The 20,984-nt window shown below is 35.0% G+C and overlaps 1 protein-coding gene across 1 annotated transcript; it reads right to left on the bottom strand.

Annotated features, from left to right (window-relative positions):
* Positions 1 to 18,499: 18,499 nt before the first annotated feature.
* LOC148957422 (uncharacterized) lies at positions 18,500 to 19,529 on the bottom strand. The gene is made up of 2 exons (XM_089115380.1): positions 19,420 to 19,529; positions 18,500 to 19,187 (listed from the first exon to the last, which is right to left on the bottom strand). The coding sequence occupies exons 1-2, from the start codon at positions 19,527 to 19,529 to the stop codon at positions 18,500 to 18,502; spliced, it is 798 nt and encodes a 265-aa protein (XP_088971506.1).
* Between the last annotated feature and the right edge of the window lie 1,455 nt (positions 19,530 to 20,984).

The following is a 20,984-nucleotide window of genomic DNA, read 5'->3' as shown; positions in this document are numbered from 1 at the left end:
TCAATTTTTATTTCTCTAATTCTCTTTCAGACCAGGGATGACTATTATTATCAGAATCATTAAGAAGAAAAGAAAAGAGCAGCAGAGGAGGGAATTTCCTTTTTATAGAAAGGAATTTCCCTCCTTTTGTAATAATTTTTATTCGGGAACTTTTCCGAATATGACTGTTAATAATAATAAATAGTTTTGTTCTTTTTAAATTTGTTCCATTGTTAAATATGTAATAGTTTTGTTGTTTTAAATGTTCCGCTGTTTGTTTGTTTCTTTTCATATTTTAAATTATGAAATTTCAAAATGAAAGAAAAAAACACAAATTTTCTATTTAGACATTTATATTGATAGAATGGAAAAAACTTTGAATTGTCGTTTTCTTTAAAATTATATGACCAACATTCCTTCATATTCTGCATGTTAGTTTTATTCAATCTTCATACTTGCATATCAGTATAAATTTAGGGTTTATTTTTGGCTGTTTGAGATGTTGATAGAATGGAAAAAACAAAAACATTACCTGCCTGTTTATGCTCAAAATAGAACTTATCTGACAAAAAGTTCTTGATTATTTGAATATTAATTTAATTCACTCTTCATAGATGTCCGTATCAGTTTGAATTTAATGTTTCTATTTAGATGTTATATTTCTGTTTAGACTTTTGTACCTTTAAATTTTGAATTGTTGTGTTTAAATAATTATAGAGAATTTTAAAACAATCCTTTTTTGCTCTTTCTGTATCTAACTTCTTACACACAATATAATTCTCTAACTGAATTAACTAGACAAGTTGGGGTCCTGATTAGAATTTGCAGTTATTTATAAAGTAAATAAATTTGCAAAAATTTCCAATTTTAAGTTATGCATATAATGAAATAGAAGATTGGTCGCGGTTTCCAATACAGAGGTAGCTGTCTAAAAAGGCATTGCCGTCCATCTTGTGATTTAGTTTCAAAGCTTTATTGTCATAACTAACAAATGATATAGAGTAGCCTTAGCAAGTCCGACCCTCCATTTTGTGTTGCAATTTCTAGGCATTATTGTCATAACTCTCAAATGAGAGTGTTTTAGGGGCCAAAGGCTCCTTTTGAAGCTTTTTGCAAGGGGCATCTTTTTGGGTGGTTAATTTTCAGATTGGGCGTGGCTGTCATGTCATAGTGACGTCACAGTCTTCAATTTAAATGAATACATGTTGAACCTCAAAATGAATAACACCAAATGAAAGATCTCATCAAAGCGATTCGAATAGTGGTATTGGTTTTTGCTTTATTTTAAGAATTGATGTTTTAATGATGTTTTCACTTTTTTTGTAAATCAGTGTCTACGAGGTTCCACCCCTCATTTTCTGTTTGACTTTCCAAACTTTATTGTCATAACTCTCAAACAGTATAGAGTATTTTAGGGGCCAAAGGCTCATTTTGAAGGTTTTTGTATGGAGAAAGTCTTAGGGTTGTTTTTTGTCGTTTTTGGGCGTGGTTGTAATTTTATGGTGACGTCATAGTATTGAATTGCAGTGATTTTTGAAAAACAATTAATTAGATACATGTTATATATCAGAAATGATTGCATCAATAGAAATATCTCATCGAAGTGATTCCAATGGTGGTATCAGTTTTTCCGTAGCGTGAAGAGATAATTTTTTATGATGAATTTAAATTCAAACCTTCATTATTAGGTTGTTGTTAACCCTAATGCGAGCCATGATCGTTTGGCAGCTATATTTTTAGCTACATTTTAAACGATTGAGGGAATTTGTTTATCTGTTATCTTCTCAATTGTCAAACAAAGCCAGATAATCTCTTTTGTTCTGGCTGATTGTTTAAATAAGGATCAAATATCCCATCCAGAATTCGCATGTGAAATTCAATGCGGCCGTTGATGGAGTTTGAATTCGTAGTGGACATGCGGTGATCGAGTCATCGTCTGATTGCCTAGGCGATCATTATTAATCTAACTGCATTGGCTTTCGCACACGAATTACTTCATCTCTTTGCTAACCAATTGAATATGATCCGAGTTTGATAGGATTTCATCTCATTATCAGACATGGATCGTTCGACATTTATTTTGTGTTGTTGAAGACAGCATGGTTGGATTATTCAGGCAATGAGTTCATCGTTTTTCGCTTAGTGGAAGAAATAGTGGTAAGTTGCTTACTTATTTTGATTTTATTTTAATCTAGATTGAGATAGGCATCCCTTTCGCGATGTACGTAAAAACCCCTTTTTGATGTTTATTTGATAAAAAAATTATGATTTTTTACAGGATCAATCGGAGCTTCGTGTTGCGTACAATTATAATGTGGCTGACCCCGCGTGTTCCAACCGCTTTAATTTACTGATTTGATTCGATCGATTATCCTCATGGATGGATTTTCTTCATCGTGAAAACTGTGGACAAAGGGATTTTCCGTTGCTTACAAGGAGAGTATTATTTACCAAGAAAATTCCTTTGGTGGAATGGAACAATTTTTTATTGCAACTTGGACTCTGTCAAAGTGGGATTTATTGTCAAAATGGATATTCTGTATACTTGTACTTTATTGGGGACATCTATTGGACTGGACATTTATGGATTGATTAATATATTCTTATGATTGGATTGTAAATCATTTAATTCCATTGAGATTCGAAATGGTTTGTATTTTTCCCATTCTGGTTTCCCTGTCTGTGGCCCGCGAAATTTGTCTTTGCTGACGCAATTTCGCCTTGAAATTGTTTTGAGGAGTGAAGAGAAAGATTGAGCAGGAAGGTATGTTTGTATTTTATATAATTTTTAATTGTTCTTACTATAATGAAGCATCAATGTTATTGCTTGAATATGGTTTACGGCCAGAAATTTTTCATTTCTGCTTTACTCATGATTTTTCAAAGATTTTATTCAGAAAATAATTTTGATGGATTTTATTCTATCGCTAATGTCCCTAAACCATATTGGCATTATCGAGAGGAATTCTTATTAATAGAAATTTATCTATTCTGAAATCATAACATTTGTTATTTTTCTGCCTAAAACTATAGCTTTAGATTATTTTTTCAAGTACATTTATTGAATGAGTTTGTAAACAACATTAATTTGTCTGTGTTCACTGTGCTCACTATTTCATGTAACATTCTAAGCACATTAATTATGTTAATATTATAATTGGAGACTTTTGACTTCATTTATTTGTTTCACCAATTCAATCAAAGTTCAATTTATCAATTACAATAAAGTCATATTATTTCTGCAGATAAATTAGTGCAGAAAAACATTTATAAAATCATTTCAAATTTTGGTAAGTTGATTGAAAGCTTCAAATACTTCATAGCTAACAGAATTGCAATAAACTAAATGTTAAGTTTAGTTGATATTTTCTGTTTTATTATAATAAGAGAGTTAATATTGTCTTTCACTTCATTGAAACTCATTTCAGTTGGGTTTATGAAGTCATTTCTAAAGATTATCAAGCAATTCCCAAATCAATTACAGTTCATTAACTAAAATTTCATAACTAGTAACTTTTGCGTAAAAAATCATAAATTGCAGACCTTTCCCTGCTTAGTATTTTCAATATGCTAAATTTTCTGATCATTTGAATGAACATTTGAAATTACTTGTACTGAATGAAATGTGCAATTTGACTCAACACAGATACAACTCCTTTCCCCATATGTAACCCCCTTCCACCTTATTATGTAACCCTTTTCCCCATAAGGTACATAGGCAGAAGAAAATTTTATCTTTTTATGTGGTATTGGAATGAGTATAATAATTATTGGACCATTCAGAATTTATTCATAATTTATAAATACAAGTTATACTATATTGCCCCTCCACATAAGGTGTACACAATTTGCAATTTTTATACAATGCTAAATATACATTGTTGTTGTTTTATCATTTTAAGGCAATTTATTTATATTATTCTAGTATTTCCATATTGTATTTGCAGATATGTTCCACTTGGCTTAATATTTCTTGTCTTGTTTGTTTTGCTTAAATTCTTCTTATATTTGGTGAGTATTATTGATGTTTTTTTAGACTGAACACCTTATAATTCCTTTATACAACACTCTTAGTGCAGTAATACATAAGCTGATTTCAACATGCTGAACCCAAATTTCAAATTGTTTTAAGTTTAAATGATGAATTGAATGTTGTTTTTTAACTATTGATACCCATTTGCCCATATTATAATGTATATTTTCTTTCTTTCTAGTTGTTATTTTATATTGAACTTGTTCCAGTTTATTCTTTGGTTTATTTACAATAAACAGTTGGTGAGTTTACAAATTACAAATTATATGGAATATAATATTTTGATATGATTTCCCCTGTCTATTTAATATCACTTCATACAGAAGTATATATAAATTACATAACATAGTGGTAATTGCAACAAATTGACTTACTTAATGCAATCATAGTTTAATATCAAAATTGTCTATAGCATTACTGTACCATTCCAAAGAAGGGTTTGAAATAGATCTTTGTTGCCATGTTTTTTGCATATGGAACATAATTTTTTTCAAACAGAAGATTTTTTTCAAACATTAAATAACATTTGCTTATGCCCTGTTAGATGTTCAAATTATATAAAAAATCAAACATTTTGATATATAGATAACCCTTCAACATATGGTCTCGTAGTTTAGTTTTGTTTTCCATTTTTGGAAATAAAAACTGTGATGCATATTGATGTATGCAGTTTTTCTAATACAATTTTTTTCAATTTTGGAATTAATAACAGCATACTGATTCAAACATTATTATTCATGTATACCAATTTTCCATTTGTATACCCTTATCTTATACCCTTTTGTTTTCTTTCAAACAGTTGGTAATTATTGGATTACATCCTGTTGTATTCATCAAGATATTTCAAATTGTATTGTTGGTAAGTTTCCATTTAAACATTTTTAATGTTTTTTCTGATAAATGAACCTACCATTTTCTGTTACATTTCAGTATTATAATGGATATGTTTCCAAACAAACTTTCTATTACAACCCTATTAAAATTGAAACATTTAAATACCCAATATTTTAAGCTTTCTAGACAAAACCTGATCCTGAAAGGTTACCGCATTAAAGGTTATTCAGTATTAGTCAAGTCGCCACACACAGTATTTAGTGCTTACTGCAGTTATCTGCTTGACAAAAGAGTGTTGACTACCCTTGAGAGAATGACAACTTTTGTGGGAACTGATCACTTTTAACAAATGGTGTGGCACTTACAGAACAGAACTTTTAAGGCAATCAGCAACTGTTGATAATTTAAACTTTTAAACTTTCTGATAATTTAAAATCAAAGAAAATCAAAATGATTAATATGCTGTGTGAAGGCTTTAACAGTTTTACCCTGAAGACGAAGAATTCCTTTTTATTAATCCAAAAAAATTTGAATGCCCATTAGAAATAGTTTTTAACAAAATATCTTTGTTGATGGGAAGACAATTTTTTGAGAGAATGTTTTTTTGCATGGATATAACAATTCAAAGGTCTGTGTTTTTTTAATTAAATTTATATTTGACATGAAAAGATTCTATTTGTGTTTATTCAAAATTGTAATTTATTACAAATGACTTTTGATGTTTTGAATTCAAGAAATCCACTTGGCAAAGGATACAAATCTGCCCTCCGCATTACTAATAAAAACCAATGGTATCCATTTCTCGAGCATGCATACTGCTACATTTACAGTCTCAAAGACACCACAGGAAAGCCAATGTACCAAACAAGAAGGAAGACAGGGTTTATTGGATTTTTGGTAGCCATACGCAGCACACAGAATCTGTTTGCTACTTTTGTTGAAAGACAGGAAGCGCCACTGAAGTACATTTTGACATACAAATTGAGTCAGGATCATTTAGAGCTTTTCTTTGCGGCCATTCGTTCAGCAGGTGGGTTTCAGAACGAGTTTCCCTAAGGTTTGAATCGAAAAGCGGAAGTTTTTGTACGAGAGGTCAAAGGGGACTGATTTCAGCCTGGTCAAAGTCAGCAGTGAAATCAAAAGGAAAACAATAAGGAACGCTGTTTGTGAGTTGCTTATTGTAAAAAAGGAACATTTTAGAACATCTTAGACATCTTAAAGAAAATGACATCTTAGAACTCTACTGCTTCGATTAAACAGATACTCTTTTCTTTCTTGATACTGCATGGCAACCAATCAATATTTTGAACTGAATTTAAATAGCTAACATTTTTCAAATATAAGATGGTACGAATTAGAGGATTCCCTTCAAGTTTAGCCTTAAACTAGCATAGGCGCCAAATCTTGATTGGTTACAAAGGGAAATGTCACTCAAACTGTTCAGAAACCCATATTCAGAAGAGCCAGGCATCCGCAAACGAAAGAAATCCCAAGATATAAAAATGTCTTCATCAAACAAAAAAGTGACAGTATCAACTTTTCTAGGCCAAAAGCGAGATGCAATGATGTATGGCACATCACTGAAAATGTCCACTTCAAAATTACAATTGTTGCACCGTAACAAAAACTTGAAGAAATCAAAACAACCTGGCAAGAGAACATTTTTCTCTTCAAAAACATTCTCATTCAAAGAGACTCAAAAAAGTAATGATCAATGTGGAAAAAATGTAATGTGCTACTTTTATTGATTTATGAAATTGTGTTCAGTTATATGGAGCAACTGGTAAGCTAACAACAGCTTCCAAAGACTGGAAAATGTCATTGCCAATAAATTAAGTGTGTGAACAGATAAAGAAACACACCTTGATGATTGACCACAATACATAGATGTGGCTTGAATATCTCTCCCAACTTGTGTTGCAGTTACAGCAAGGACACTCTGATGGCCAATTCATGATGGGATGGCGAAGTGTCAAGGTTAATATAGTCTTGTGAAGCTGTACATCTAAATTAATTTGGCTAATGCATGTTCATGTATGATATACTTTACATTTAATCATTCTTCCTTGAGCCAGACTTGCATCATTCTGGCTTTGCACTCTACAAATTTTTGGATGGGCAATCCCCTAAATAATTTCAATATCAACTTACCAACATTAATTATATCACCAGCTGAATGCTCAGATGCCCAGACATGGGGTGAGTTTTTTAAGACGCTTTTCAATGTAAAGGAGTCTGTCATGGAGAAGTGCAGCTTAATGGATTACATCATCACATACAAAACATGAATGTTTTCTGCCTTTACACTGCTTACAAATTATTAATGCTTCTCTTTCATTGCAATAATGACAAACAGCTCCTTTCTCAATAAACTGTGAATGAATCAAGCTCTCAGCCAATTCTTGTCTGACATTTTCCCATTTTGTTAAGGCTGCATCATTCCTCTCAAACCAACTTTGTCTTTGACTTTTATTTTCTTTTGATGAACCCTCAAGTTCACTGATCAGAAGGTCACAACTTTCAAGAATTCCATCAATTTCTATTGACAAAAAATCATTTCAATCAGAAGAATTGATACCCATACACTTCTCTGTACTTAAAAAAATCTATGCCATAAAGTATGTTTTTATTATGAAAAAATTACTAGTATTTAATATTTCATATATCTTAATCACAATGTAAAAAATTCTTGTCATGCTAATATGCAGAAGCTTGCAGTGTTTCAGATAATTGCCAGGGCTCGGTTGTCTATTCATCTAGCAATTTTGGAATTGATCTACACATAAACAAAACAACCGCTATTGTGTAGACAGAAGGGGTTTGTTTTCTCTCTTAGACTCCATTGGAAATTTTCTATAGGCATGCAGCACTGTTTGGCCAACTCTGCCAGTCATGTGCTTGCGTCTCTCTGGCATGCCTATTTCAATCCACAACTGGGTATATATTTCCCATCCTCTACTTTTCAACCCTTATTCTGAGTGTCAGATAAAAAGCTTTAAATGTTATGTTGTGAATTGTCTGCTTTTTTCAAAGCCATTTACACTTATATCTAAAAGGAAATTTTTTAGTAAAGAGAGACATTAGCTTTGAAAAAAGCAAACATTTTACAACATACTAAAAGCTTTTTCTTCTGACACTCCTCAGAGCATAAAGCGTCAGAGTCAGGATTCCGAAAGAACACAATGAAACATATATACTTTGTTTTTAAACCCTGTAAGTAGGATGGCAAAAAATTATCCTTTTTACTGTATGCTGCTTCACTTTTTATTTTGGTTGAGCCATGTGTCCAAGATCGTTGTGAGGCAGGCCTTTTGGGGGGTGGGAGGGCAGGTGATGTGGACTAAGAATTTACTTGATAAAATAATAATTACCTTGAATTCTTAGGTTGCTGTCACAAACCGTTTCTGAAATACTTTTGTCAATCTAACTCTTGGATAAAAAATTCAAAACTTTAATTTAAATGATAATGACAGACTTTTCTAATGGTTTTGTCAAAACTCTGTATCTAGACAGTAAAATGCACTGTTTGAAGCAAATTTCACTGAAGCAATACCCTTAATCCTATTGAAATTTTTTTTCAAATGGATGAAACAGCAGATGAAAGCAACTGGTGCAATTTCGTTGTGGGCTTGAGATACATTTTGTATTCCGCTGTCATGAATATCTCTGTTCCCTTAAAAGTTACTCTATTGTTGTTCCTGACTAAAAACATCACATTATTCCTGAAAATTAATATGAGGTTTCCAATGTTTAAGGTTTGTTTAAAGTTCCTGTCCATTGAGACCACCATTCAAGTTCTTCAAGTGTGGCTGTGTGAATATTTTATAGAGTTCGTCAAGTGTGGCTGCGTGAGTATTTCACATCATTCTTACCTGGTTATTCAGTAGAAGTGTTCATTTTTGTTTGTATAATATTTTGTGTATGCAGGGGTTTCATTTAAATACTCCCATAGGTAGCACAAGCGTACCAATTAAGCTTCCAATATTTAGTTTATAGTTTATAGCACACAGTGAGCAAACTGCCATGAGTGACAAAAAATATCAAACTGGTTTGATTTCTAAAAATTCGGCACGTGAGGCAAAATTCACACAAAAATACCGCCACACATGTGAGGCAAATGGCTTGAGCTAAATGTTACTTGTGCCATTTAGCTCAGCTAAAATCTCTTGTTTGCACCTAGCATTAGCGCTTTCTTCTTGTTGATTGTTACATTGCAAGGCAGGTATCAAGATATATTGATTCTGTTCTTACAGCAACTTCATAATCAACATTAATTTAGTACCTAAATTGCATACCTGTGGATCTCTGAATACACATGGAAGAAGAGAGATATGACAGAATATATACTTTTTGGAGAAAAATGAGCTCCCTGAAAATGGAAATCGAAGAAAGGACATTTGAAAAGCAAGTGAGTTTAGTGCTAGAAAATTTGATTATTATGTCATAAACAATTTTTTAAGGTTATAGCCTATCATAATTAAGGATTTATTCAATTGTCTCTGGTTTTCTTGGAATAAGAATAAAGCAAGAAAGGAAAAAATAGGATGACAAAACAAAACATTTGAAAGCATTGTAGATTGCAAGTGCAGAATCTTTTGAAAGACTTGTTGCCAGATGGTTTTTTCAAGAAGAGTTTTCAAATTGCAATTACTTTATTAAAACTCTAGAATTTTTTCAATATATATTGTCAGATCAAGGGAGCGTGATGATTATCATTGAATCATTCTGTCAGGCACAGCCCTTGAGAAAACGTTATTTTATTGAATGTATTTAACTGGTATTGCAACATTTCTGTCCTTAAAGGAGAGAGAACGTTCTTCAAGTCAGTTGAAAAGAATTTAAGAGGTCCAAAAGTAGCCCATGATGATCGGCAGGTGGTAAGGAGCATGACAGAAGCGAGGCGTGTTTTTGATGCCTTCCATGACAGTTTGATGGGGGGTCATACTGGCACAACAAAAACTTGTACTGCTGTTGCTGCAAAAGACTATTGGCCTGGTATTTGGCAATAAACAAAAAATGGGTGAGCTTATGAAATATGTTCTTTTATCAATAATAGGTTCCCTAGTTCCAATATGGAGACATTGAAATTGCATTACAAACCAAACATTATGCTTGGATTAAGTTTTCAGACACTGTGAGATCTCAGTTATTGAAAGTATTGCACTAATAACCGACTTTTCTTACTACTAGCATTAGCTATTTTGCTTTCTAAGCTTTACTTTGCTGATTTATACTCAAGTTCCATTCTAGCCCCAATCTGAAAATTTTCCAGGGCTTTCCAGTAATAAAATTATGCAATGACCCAATATAGCTTGCTTTTGCCACTATAGAATTACAGCTGCATATAAAAAAATTGTTTCTTACTTTGAAATGGTCTTTTACTCACATAACAAGTAACAAGATTTTATTAGCTTCGTTTGTCTCATATAGTTGAAGCTGTAATAAATCTCTGAAATATCTCGAATTCTTTAGGGTGCTTTAAAGATGCAAACTTTTTGCACATTTTAAGGTCTTTGTCAAAACTAACTGTTCCTGTTGATAAAAACTAAAGGTCTATCGATGCATCATTGTTTAAGACAGTGGTTTTCTATGTTCTTAATCCTACAACAATTTATTGGTGTCTATAAATATTGGAGATGTTGTCATTTGATTTTAGATTGAATCTTGTGAAAAATGCCAAAAGAGCTGCCTAATTAAAGTGATCAAAGAAGGTCTGCAGCCAATCAAAGTGAGTCTTCTTATATTCAAAGTAAATCAAGGCTAATTTCTAACAATGCAAATTTTTGAAAGGGTAGTTCACAAAAAAGATCATTTATTACACCTAGCAGATATTCTCTTGCAATAAATACTAAATAGAGCTTTGAGGTATTGTAAAAGAACCTATTGTTCATGAATAACTTGAAATCATATTAAAAATCTGGATAGTTGCTAATCAGGGTTGTCCCTGAAAATATAGTTGTTAAAAACTTGCGCCTCTTTTCAACAGGCAACATATCCATTAGAGATGATGGGAATTGATCTTGTTGGTCCATCAAAGAAAACTTCAATCTGAAACACGTATATTTATACTGTGACAGACTTTTTACAAAGTGGATGGAAGCATTTCCAATTCCAAGCAAGAATGCCAAAGAAATTGCTAAATGAAATTGTTTCTCCACCACTGTGCTTGCCATTCTTTTTTGTCGGATAACAGAGGTGAATTTGTGGATGAGGTCAAGCTCTTTAGTAACGAGAAGTTTTTCAAATATCCATCTGCTTGTCGGTCTGTCATGAAGTAATCATTACCGTATAAGCCGAGCTGCACACGCTTTTGGTGTAGAAGAACCACATGATTCTGAGTTGCTAATCCAAGTATAAGTCTTTTTTGCAGATTGTCGAGATTGGGCTAGAAATTATAGCTCGAAAATACAGAACTCTGGTTAGCAATCTTCTCTCTCTGTCCTAGATATATGTTGTGTAGTAATGCTGTTTAATTGTGAAAACTATTACCATGTGCTGCCATGTAGTAGATGTTGTTAAAGAATTCACGTAAACTTTTATTAATTCTCACATTTTTTCTAGTTACATTTAGTAAAAATAATGAACTCAGTTACAATAGACCCTTTCTGGGTAAACGCATCCATTTTGAACAGGTGGCAAGTTGGACTCTGACCCTTTCAGTTTGCTTTGAAAAGTCAATGGTGGAAGTGCACCAGCTAGTGATGATTGTATCATCTTTGGTGGCAATCCATAACTCTTTTGATTCGTGTACTGCCATTGAGGGTCTGACATCACAGTAGAGAAACTTAACATTTGTGCTAGGCTCAAAAATTAAAATCTCCCCAACAAATCCACTGTCAAAATAGCTATAGGCCTTCTGGTCTTTATATTTCCCTATATAGTCAGAATCGAAATCCCTGGTGCTAAGGATACATTGAAAGATATTTCCCAGATTTACTTTAGGCCATAGCATTATGTTGTCAATCCTTTTCTCTTTCCCAATACTAAATGGGTCAGGCAGTCCCAATTCTTTTAATTTGCTTTCATAATCCTTCTTTAAAGTTGATGTTTGCTCTTCACTGGACATTATGAAAGGCAAATTAATCTCTGAAGCAGAGAAGGCCCTTGCAACAAGTTCCACTTTGCTATAACCAGATGACGGTATTCCACGAACTGACAGAAAGCTTGTTAATGCTACAACACTGAATGACAAAAAGTCATCGTACGATCTGGTATTTGACATTCTGAAAAATAATTTTTAAAATTAGATAAATCATTGGACTTAGTTTATGGAAATATCTTTAAGTTTGTTCAAGAAAAATAACGCCAGATATTAAAACTCGAAGCTCCATAAGTACATCAAATTCGGACATTGCCTTATGGCCTAGGCCTAAGACACAAATATCTTTATCCCTGATATATAACGCTAAAACTTGCCAAACAAAGGTAATTCTTACAAGAAACAACACAGAAATCCTTAAAAACGAATTTCTGATTATTTTTTAAAAAAGATATTTAATATCGTCTCACAGAAGACTTACCTTTGCGTAAGAATAGACAGCGTGCGACTTCCGCCATTGACTTTTCAAAGCAAACTGAAAGGGTCAAAGTCCAACTTGCCACCTGTTCAAAATGGATGCGTTTACCCGGAAAGGGTCTATTACAAGTATGGTAACCAGTTCCGAAGGCAGTCAGGGGACAATGAGGCTCACAATGGTATTAAAACGTTATTCACATATTCATGTAACAATTCAATTACATCGTGTGATCTCTCTTTACAATTCTTACTTCAATTACTAGAACAAATTATTCGGCTTTAAAGTGATGTGACCTCTGATTGGTCAACATGCGCATGCTTAGATAGGTTGGTTGCAACTAGGTGAACCAGAATAAATGTCAACAAGATACTGCGGTTGTAAACATTTGAGCTGAGCTGACATCTATATTTACAAATATTTTTTCAAATTCTCGCTTTTACAAAGTTCACTTATTCTATTTATATCAATTAAATCATGCTTTCTTGCCCAGTACTTTGAATCAACACTTGATGTGTTTGCCTTGTCAGTATAGAAGTTATATCACTGACTGGAATGGTCAAGTTTTTTAAAGAAGATACAAACTGTTTGGAAAAAGAGGAGCTGAAGTTCAAGTCAGGTTTTGTTCTTCATGTCAAGTTAATTGGCCATAAAGTTAAAGCTGTTGTACGAGCGTCGATGAAAGACAAGTGTTACAACGTGTCTCTGACTGTTGCCAGTGAAGGGGGTATCTCTACTAGTCATTGTCAGTGTCCGAAAGAAAAATGGACCTGTAGTCATATGGCAGCTGCAGCTATATTTGTTAATAAACGTGGATTTTCCAAAACGGATCTTCTGAACTCTTGGATTGTGAGACCTAAAAAGTTCATCGAACTCAAGCCTATGTCGGATTTATTTCCCATGCCAAAGCCAGACTATAGATCAACATGGCGTGAAGTTGGTGGGAAGACAGGGCTTTCTTTTATAAAGAACTTTGTGAAACTGGGCTTACGTGTCCTTTTCAGTGGATACTTGGTCCAGAACTGCCATATATTCAAGCCAATAACCTGTTAATCCTGCAGCTAATAGAAGACCTGGTAGAAGACTTCTTTCCCCAACAAAGAAGCATTCATTGACAAATGTAAAGTGAGTAATGCACAGAAAAAATGGTTGGCATGGAACACCATAGAACAGGCAACACTGTTACAAAAACAGGTCTCCATTTCTTCCCTTGCGGCTATTCGAGTAGCAGCTCAGATGGCATTAATGCGGTTCCTGGTGACACAGAAAAAAATTGGGCTGTAGTGACCATTGTGTAAACATAATCATGTCCTCCATTGTGTCTCTGTCATTAACACTTTGCATTGTCTTCGTATCCACGTATACTCCCTATATTGTAATTAGTCAGTAAATTCATCAAGACGCAACGGTCACACAATATCGTCTCTTGCTGGCTCCAGGTTTTCTGCACGTTAAATCAGACATAAAAACGACAGCATTCTCAACAACAAAAGCACGATTAAATATAGGAACATCGCCAATCAGCGTTCCTATAAATGGTGACCTCGACGTGACCGACTGGTAGGTTTTGCACTGTTGTTTTTACTTGTTGTTTTTACTTGTTCTATGTCAACTGTCTCAACGTCAACTACTTGCAAATTCCTGGATTCATCACGCTACAACTGCCATCACGCACACATTCAATGCCTACGCTGGCTCACAAACAACGTCCTGTTGGCTGTTCCAATGCACCCTGGATTTGTGATGGCTGTCTACTTGTTTCAACCCATTCTTCGTGCAATGTTGTAATCCACCTCATCAACTAACCCCGCTTCTCCAGCACACTCGACCGACACCATCCTTCAGCACAGAAAACTGTCCAACAGCACCACACCGTTCATCACTTCGCTGAAGTACACACAGAATCCCGCAAATGCCTTCGTCAAACACAACATCAAACAGGTTCGGCAGCACACCCTACAAAAAGCTGGTGTTTATCTCGCTAGGTCGACAACATTCCGCGCCCAGAAAATGTTGCAGCACACACAAGGCAGCACCTCAGCACTCATTATACAGTGCCATCACCTGCCTTGCAAGCATCCAAAGGTTCCTGGTCACCCTACTCACAAAACCTCACATTGCATCGCATCGCAAGCATCACATTGCATTGTGTCGCAAACATCATGGTTCCTGGTCATCCTTCAAAAACCTCGCAAACACAAAGGCACAATTCTACAACATAAAGACACACGAAGCTTCACAAACATCTACAGTAGTTTGAACATTTAATACAACTCTTCTTCCGAACATTTTACTAATATTTTTTCAAACATTTTAGATAACATTTCATCGTTCGCTTCAGCTCACTCGCTCTCTAGGGGGGGAGCTCTCTAGTGACCATTGTCTAAACGTAATCATGTCCTCCATTGTGTCTCTGTCATTAACACTTTCCATTGTCTTCGTATCCACGTCACTCCAAAATTATTGAGATATTCAGTAACCGCTTGAGATATCAGTTTGAAATTTTTTTGGTGGCTTCTACCATCTATTTCACCCATCTTTTGTAATTTTTGTTAATTTCAAGCGTGAGAAAAGAATAGAAACGGTTTTAAATTTCAGCACCTTAGATGTTCTTATTTGTTAAAAACGGAGCTTGAAAGATGTGATTTTTGCGCAATGATTTATTATGATTTTTAAAGGGGGCTGAAACAAGAAGAATGCCTAGCTCAGCTTCTGCAGACTTTTGGAGATAATGCACCTTCAAGGGCAACAGTTTTTCGATGGTTTGCCAAATTTAAGAGAGAGAGGGAGAGCCTTAAAGATGAGACCCACCCAGGGAGGCCCCCAACTGCTGTTGTGCCAGAATCAGTTGCCGCTGTGGAGAAGATGCTAAGGCAAGATGGTCGGATGACTTATTCTATGATGCAGGATAGCGTAAAGATTGGATCAGCAGCATTGCACACAATTTTGCATGAAAACTTGCAAGTTCGGAAAGTGGCTGCCCGCTGGGTGCCACATTGCTTGTCAGATGAGCAAAAAGAGCAGCGAGTCAATTGGTGCCAGCTCAAGCTGCAAAAAATAAATGAAGGGAAGTCGAAACGGGTTTATGACATTGTGACAGACGATGAAAGTTGGGTTTACCAATTTGACCCGGAGACAAAGCGCCAATCCTCAATTTGGATCTTTCCAGGTGAATACCCGCCGCAAAAATTTTGGCGATCCAGAAGCTTCGGCAAAAGGATGGTTGCATCATTTTTCTCAAAGACGGGTCATGTCGCAACCATTCAAGTTGAAGACCGCCGTACAGTGAACACGGATTGGTATGTTAACCACTGCATACCACAGGTTCTAGAAGTTTGCCGAAATAAACGTCCAAGGACTGGCTTAAGAGGTCTACTTTGGCACCATGACAAGGCTTCCGCTCACACAGCTGCTTTGACCATCGACTTTCTGTCCAAAAATTCAGTTCAGTTGATGACCCACCCGCCTTTTTCACCTGATTTGGCACCTTGTGATTTCTTTCTCTTTCCAGCGGTGAAAGAAAAAATTCGCGGAACCAAGTTTGATAGCGCTGATGATGCAGTTAGTGCCTTCAACAAGGCTGTTTCTGACCTGGCCGCGGAACAATGGGCCCATTGTTTTGATATGTGGTTTTATTGTATGAGACTTTGTGTGGAAGCCAGTGGAGAGTATTTTGAGAAACTGTGAAAATTTGAACACGATGCCTCTTGCGGTTTTTTAATATCTCAATAATTTTGGAGTGACCCTCGTATACTCCCTAAATTGTAATTAGTCAGTAAATTCATCAAGACGCAAAGGTCAGGCAATATCGTCAATTGCTGGCTCCTTGTTTTCGCACGTTAAATCAGACATAAAAACGACAGCATTCGCAACAACAAAAGCAAAATTAAATATAGGAACATCGCCAATCAGCGTTCCTATAGGGCTATTAAAGTTAAATGCCCATTCAAGCATTAGTGAGATTATGAAAAATGATTTACCTGATGGTTCTTAGGAAAGCTCATTCTACCTTAAGAAAGATAGTCAGTTGAGAGAGAACCACAAATACTGGAATCAGGTGCAAGCTGAAATGGCCTCAGTTGGTGTCAATTGGGCACATTTTGTACTTTGGACTCTAAAGGAGACATAGTACACCCAAGTGATCAGAGACCCAAACTGGGAAAAAAAATTACTCCCATTGCTTTAAGACATTTATTTGAATGAGGAAAAATTATGATATGAACAATATATTCAGAAGAGAATTTGTGTGTTGTTGTCACAAAGATGGCAGCAAAGTTTCCTTTTGAATGATGGCTAGGCTCTAATTCAAGGTAGGCAAGATTTACTCTGACAGAATAAGGACTGTAATTGTTGGAACACTGAAACAAATTATTTGCAAATGTTGAATCTTTGACACCTAGTTCAGTAACACACAATAAATTACAATGAGGGAGAAGCACTAAGGTTCTAAGTATAAGAAAAAGTGGTTAGAATACATACATTTAGAATTCTAAATATTTGTTGCAACCATAATTTGTTGTTAATATAAATATCAATAGAAAAAGAAACAGGACTTTTTAAGGTCACTTTCGCAAGTAGTTGTTCAACCAAGAAACATTCTTTATGTTTTGGTCAATTGTTCTGTTGCATGATCAATTTCCCTTTGTTGTTATTGATAGGTCCTTCTGTAGCAGTTGTAGGATTGACTTTTGTGAGAATATCTTCCCGCTGAACAATCAATATGTCATATTTAGCTGGATACATGAATGAAGCAGCAGGGCCAGATGGATGCAGAAATCTAATTTCTGCCTCATTTCTTTCCTTCATCTTATGAAGAGCATAAGCAAGCCACCATTTCCCATCATATTTACAAGTGATGTAGCCATTTATGCTTTCCCATGACAGAAGCTCATGTGGCTGTACTGGAACAACTGAAACCTGCCTTTTATCGTAAGCCCTGGAGTACTCTTTTGTGATCAGCTCAGTTGTAGAGCCTTCCACTGGGATGAATGCATGGAGCTTTTGCGTTTCTTCTATTCTTTTGCTTTTCAAAAACCGTTAAGATAAAAATTTCTCTTTATCTTTCACTTCCAAATTCCTCTTCAGAAACAAACTCAAAAACTACATTCCTGATGTTTTCCTTTGCTCAATTAAAAAGTTGCTTTGGTGTTTGAATTTGTTCACCATGTGGACGTTGGAGGCTTGCCCTTGCTGCAAGACGCTTGATTGTCCCCCCAACACCATCACAAGCTCCTTTTCCATGTGATGTTGCAAAAAAAATGCCATTCACCAGATATTCCAAAGTCTTCTTTATGGAATGCTAAGTTCACAAAGCTCTTCCTGTTCTTATACTGGGAAGCATCACCATCCGAGAAGTAGATACCCTTTTCATGCAAGGAATGGCATCCTTTAAATGCTTCATCATTTTGTCCTGAAACGTATACACTGCAACTGTGTCATGCTTTAAGCAATCTGAAATAATTACATAACTTAAATGCTCAATTTTGTCTGATTTATCATCGGCAGGCTTGTAGTAAGTCACAAAAAGATGAATAGTTGCCTGGCTGTTGTTCCAATGGAACCCTTGAGCATCATGTTGCATTACAAATGAATAATTCTCTGCAAAATCACCAATTATTAGTAAGTCCCCTTGCTCCAACTGCATTTTCATTTCCTTTAAAAAAGAAGATTGTTCCTGTGCTATGAATGCGTGTATTTGAAGCTTCATCAGATAATTAATTAGATTATTTACAAACTCATCTGTAGGCTTTGTAATTGTTTCCAGGTTAGTACGGTCAACAGTAACCCAGGACCTGTAGGTTACTTCATCGACATCTTAATTTTCAAACGCTTCAGCAAGTTCTTCTCTTAGTTCTTGCATTTTCCCACAAGTGCTAGAAGAGCCCAATAAACAGTTTGGCTGTGACGGATTACATGCTAATCTGAATAAGAAATGAGTCTAATCTAACTTCCCATCAAAGTCTTCACTAACTATGCTCTTGAATTCTGGCAAAATTGATATTTTAGAATTTTCGATCATCAACTTAACATTTTGGTGTATTGTGCAAACGCATACGCTGTGAGTTCCACTACCGCCTGGCAGAACAACATTCTTTGGCCTCAAGGCTGCAAATTTTGAAAAACCAATTTTTATGTCATTCTATTCCTTGAATTTCTGGTATGCTTCTTTTAAGTTGCACATAATAAGCCACTTCTGGGTCTTTTCTTTCTTGCCAGAAATATCCATTGTGACACAATCTTTTTTTCCTGGCATTTGCTGACTAATCTCATCATTATTGTAAAAGGCTATTACTGCACTTACTGCTCCTTCTCTGAATATATTTCCAAGCTTTGGATTTGGTGTTGAAAGAACACCTTTTTGTTGCACAAGTTTTTTGGATTTACGTGCCAAGTAATTGCTAACATTGAACTCTTTTCCTACTTTGCGAATACTCCAAGTTTTTGGCAATACTGTCATTTGCTCCGATTTGTTTTCAGCTCTAGTGAATCGCTCTTTTACCTGACTAATCATTTCATTATAGTATTGAATCGATTTCTGAATTTTTCCAAGAACAACATCTACTTCTTCATAGATTTTTAATTTTTTACGAAAAGCACCAGCAATCCTATCTAGTTTTTCTTTTGAGTACCTCTTTGACCCAGCAAGTTTCTTTGGCTGAATGGGGGATTCTCCCATGCTTGATAAAGATGTGTTGACCAGAGATATATCAACTGCAGGCGACTGAAACGTTTCATCATCACATGGCATTTCATCTCCAAGATCCTCTCCAATGCTCTCCACAGGATCCAAGATCTCGTTTGAATGGTTTTCTAGTTGGACCTGCTTTCTGCAAGTAGAGCACCACTTTTTCCCCGAAATCAGTTTTAAGGTCAATAAATGCTTCTTTGCTGTACTGACTGTAATTTCATGCAAAACTTGAGGGTACTCTGTTTTTATGTCGGTTTAAGGGATCACAACACCACCTCTGATTGCTTGAATAGGACACAAGGTTTGTTTTCTTGTGTTTTTGGCAAATCGTTTCAACACTTTCAATGTTTAAACAAAGTTTCAAAACGAACTTTTCATCATCATCTGGTTCATAGAACACTTTATCATCGTTGTCTGTGCTACAAAATTCATGTAACGCAACACCAACTGCACAAAACTGCGAGTCTCTTCTGTCCTCCATACAACAACACAACTAAGCTAAATGGGAAGCAATGTTATATTGCCTTGCATGCATGTCTATTTCACAATTGATTTCCTGTTTCAATCATCTGACCTGAGGTGTTCAAGTGTCAATTTCCTATTAAAGAAAACAGGTTTCCTTTTATAGCAAAGGTGTTAATTTCCATTGAACTTCATCATTTGAATTGATAAACAACAAGAGTTGTTTTTAACAGGTTGTTTCATTATTTTTGAAAGCACAAAGACAGTTTATTGAAATGAACAAGTAACTGCTGATTGGTGTCAGATTCAGTGTCACACCCTCTGATTCCTATGTAGCCCTCTACTCTTCTAAAAGAAGCTTAAAGATAACCTGCAGACAGATTTGACTCAATAGCATTGCAAATTTTCATGCTGGTATCTTCTGCAAAGTTTTTTATGGTTAAAAAAGTATTATTAAAATCAAAAGAAAGTCTTCTAAGAGGGATCATTGCTAATCTTCAGATTTTTTTTATAAAAGGCTCACTTAAGGAAACGAGTGGTACAAACCATTGTTAAGAATGAATATACCAAATAAGTCTTTCCATTGCAAGACTTTCATTACAATAGGTTCCCTAAACAATTTTACTCAAATTTTTTCAAAAAATAAATCTTCATCCAGTGAAATGGCTATAACTCTGGAATCCATGTAAACCCCAACACAAAACTTTGCATATTACTTATTTACATATCACAAAATGGAAATATACAAACTTAAACAATGGGGGGTTGTAGGCTTAATGCCCAGGGGGGAATGAAGAAAAATTTACAGGGGTTTATCTCTTGTCAATTTATAGATGTATGAGAAGTTTCAGAAGAATCTGAGTACTTAAGGTTTTTTGGCTGTGTTGATTTGGTATGGAATGACCCTTTGATATAACAAACAAATATGTACTCATTGTAAAAGCTCATGCTATTTTGTCAAGAATCCTGAGTACCTAAACTCTTACAAAGCTATTTAGAAGTGATGGCAATTGTTGGCAATAGGCAGATATCCATACAGTTGAAGAATAAGAAAAAGTATTGCTAAATGACCTAAAAGTGAAAACAATATGACAAGTCAAGTAAAAGATGCAAATTAATCATGAAAAAATTGACATAGACGGGTGATGACTCAACCTCTGTATGAAAAAAGAATGGTTTCAAGTGGGACAAAGAAGATTAAAAAATGTCATGCAGTTCATCACTTAGGAAAGCATATAATCATATACCTTAACACTGTGTCCTCCAGTAAAGGGCAGTTCAAATGATCCTGAAACAATTTCTCATCATGAGCAGTTTCGGACATGACCTCTATGAAGCATCTGATTTTCAAAGCATTGTCATTGCTCAAAACCATTAAAAATGCTTGAAACTGTTCGCTTGAGAGCTTCATATGCAATTTGTTGTGCTCTGATGCACTGGTTGTACTACTCTATCAATAAAACCAGCAGCCACT

This window comes from Rhopilema esculentum, unplaced genomic scaffold (assembly GCF_057945365.1).
Source record: "Rhopilema esculentum isolate cy_ngs unplaced genomic scaffold, ASM5794536v1 HiC_scaffold_28, whole genome shotgun sequence".
Taxonomy (NCBI): domain Eukaryota; kingdom Metazoa; phylum Cnidaria; class Scyphozoa; order Rhizostomeae; family Rhizostomatidae; genus Rhopilema; species Rhopilema esculentum.
The sequence above is the reverse complement of the archived record's forward strand: the minus strand, read 5'-3'. Positions and strand labels throughout refer to the sequence as shown.

Bases quoted from the DNA above. Each gene is read 5' to 3' on its own strand.
- LOC148957422 (XM_089115380.1), bottom strand. From the start codon at position 19,529: ATGGAGGACAGAAGAGACTCGCAGTTTTGTGCAGTTGGTGTTGCGTTA. The intron at 19,188-19,419 runs GTTCGTTTTGAA...CTCTACTTGCAG, and splicing joins GAACCAGATGATGATGAAAA to AAAGCAGGTCCAACTAGAAA.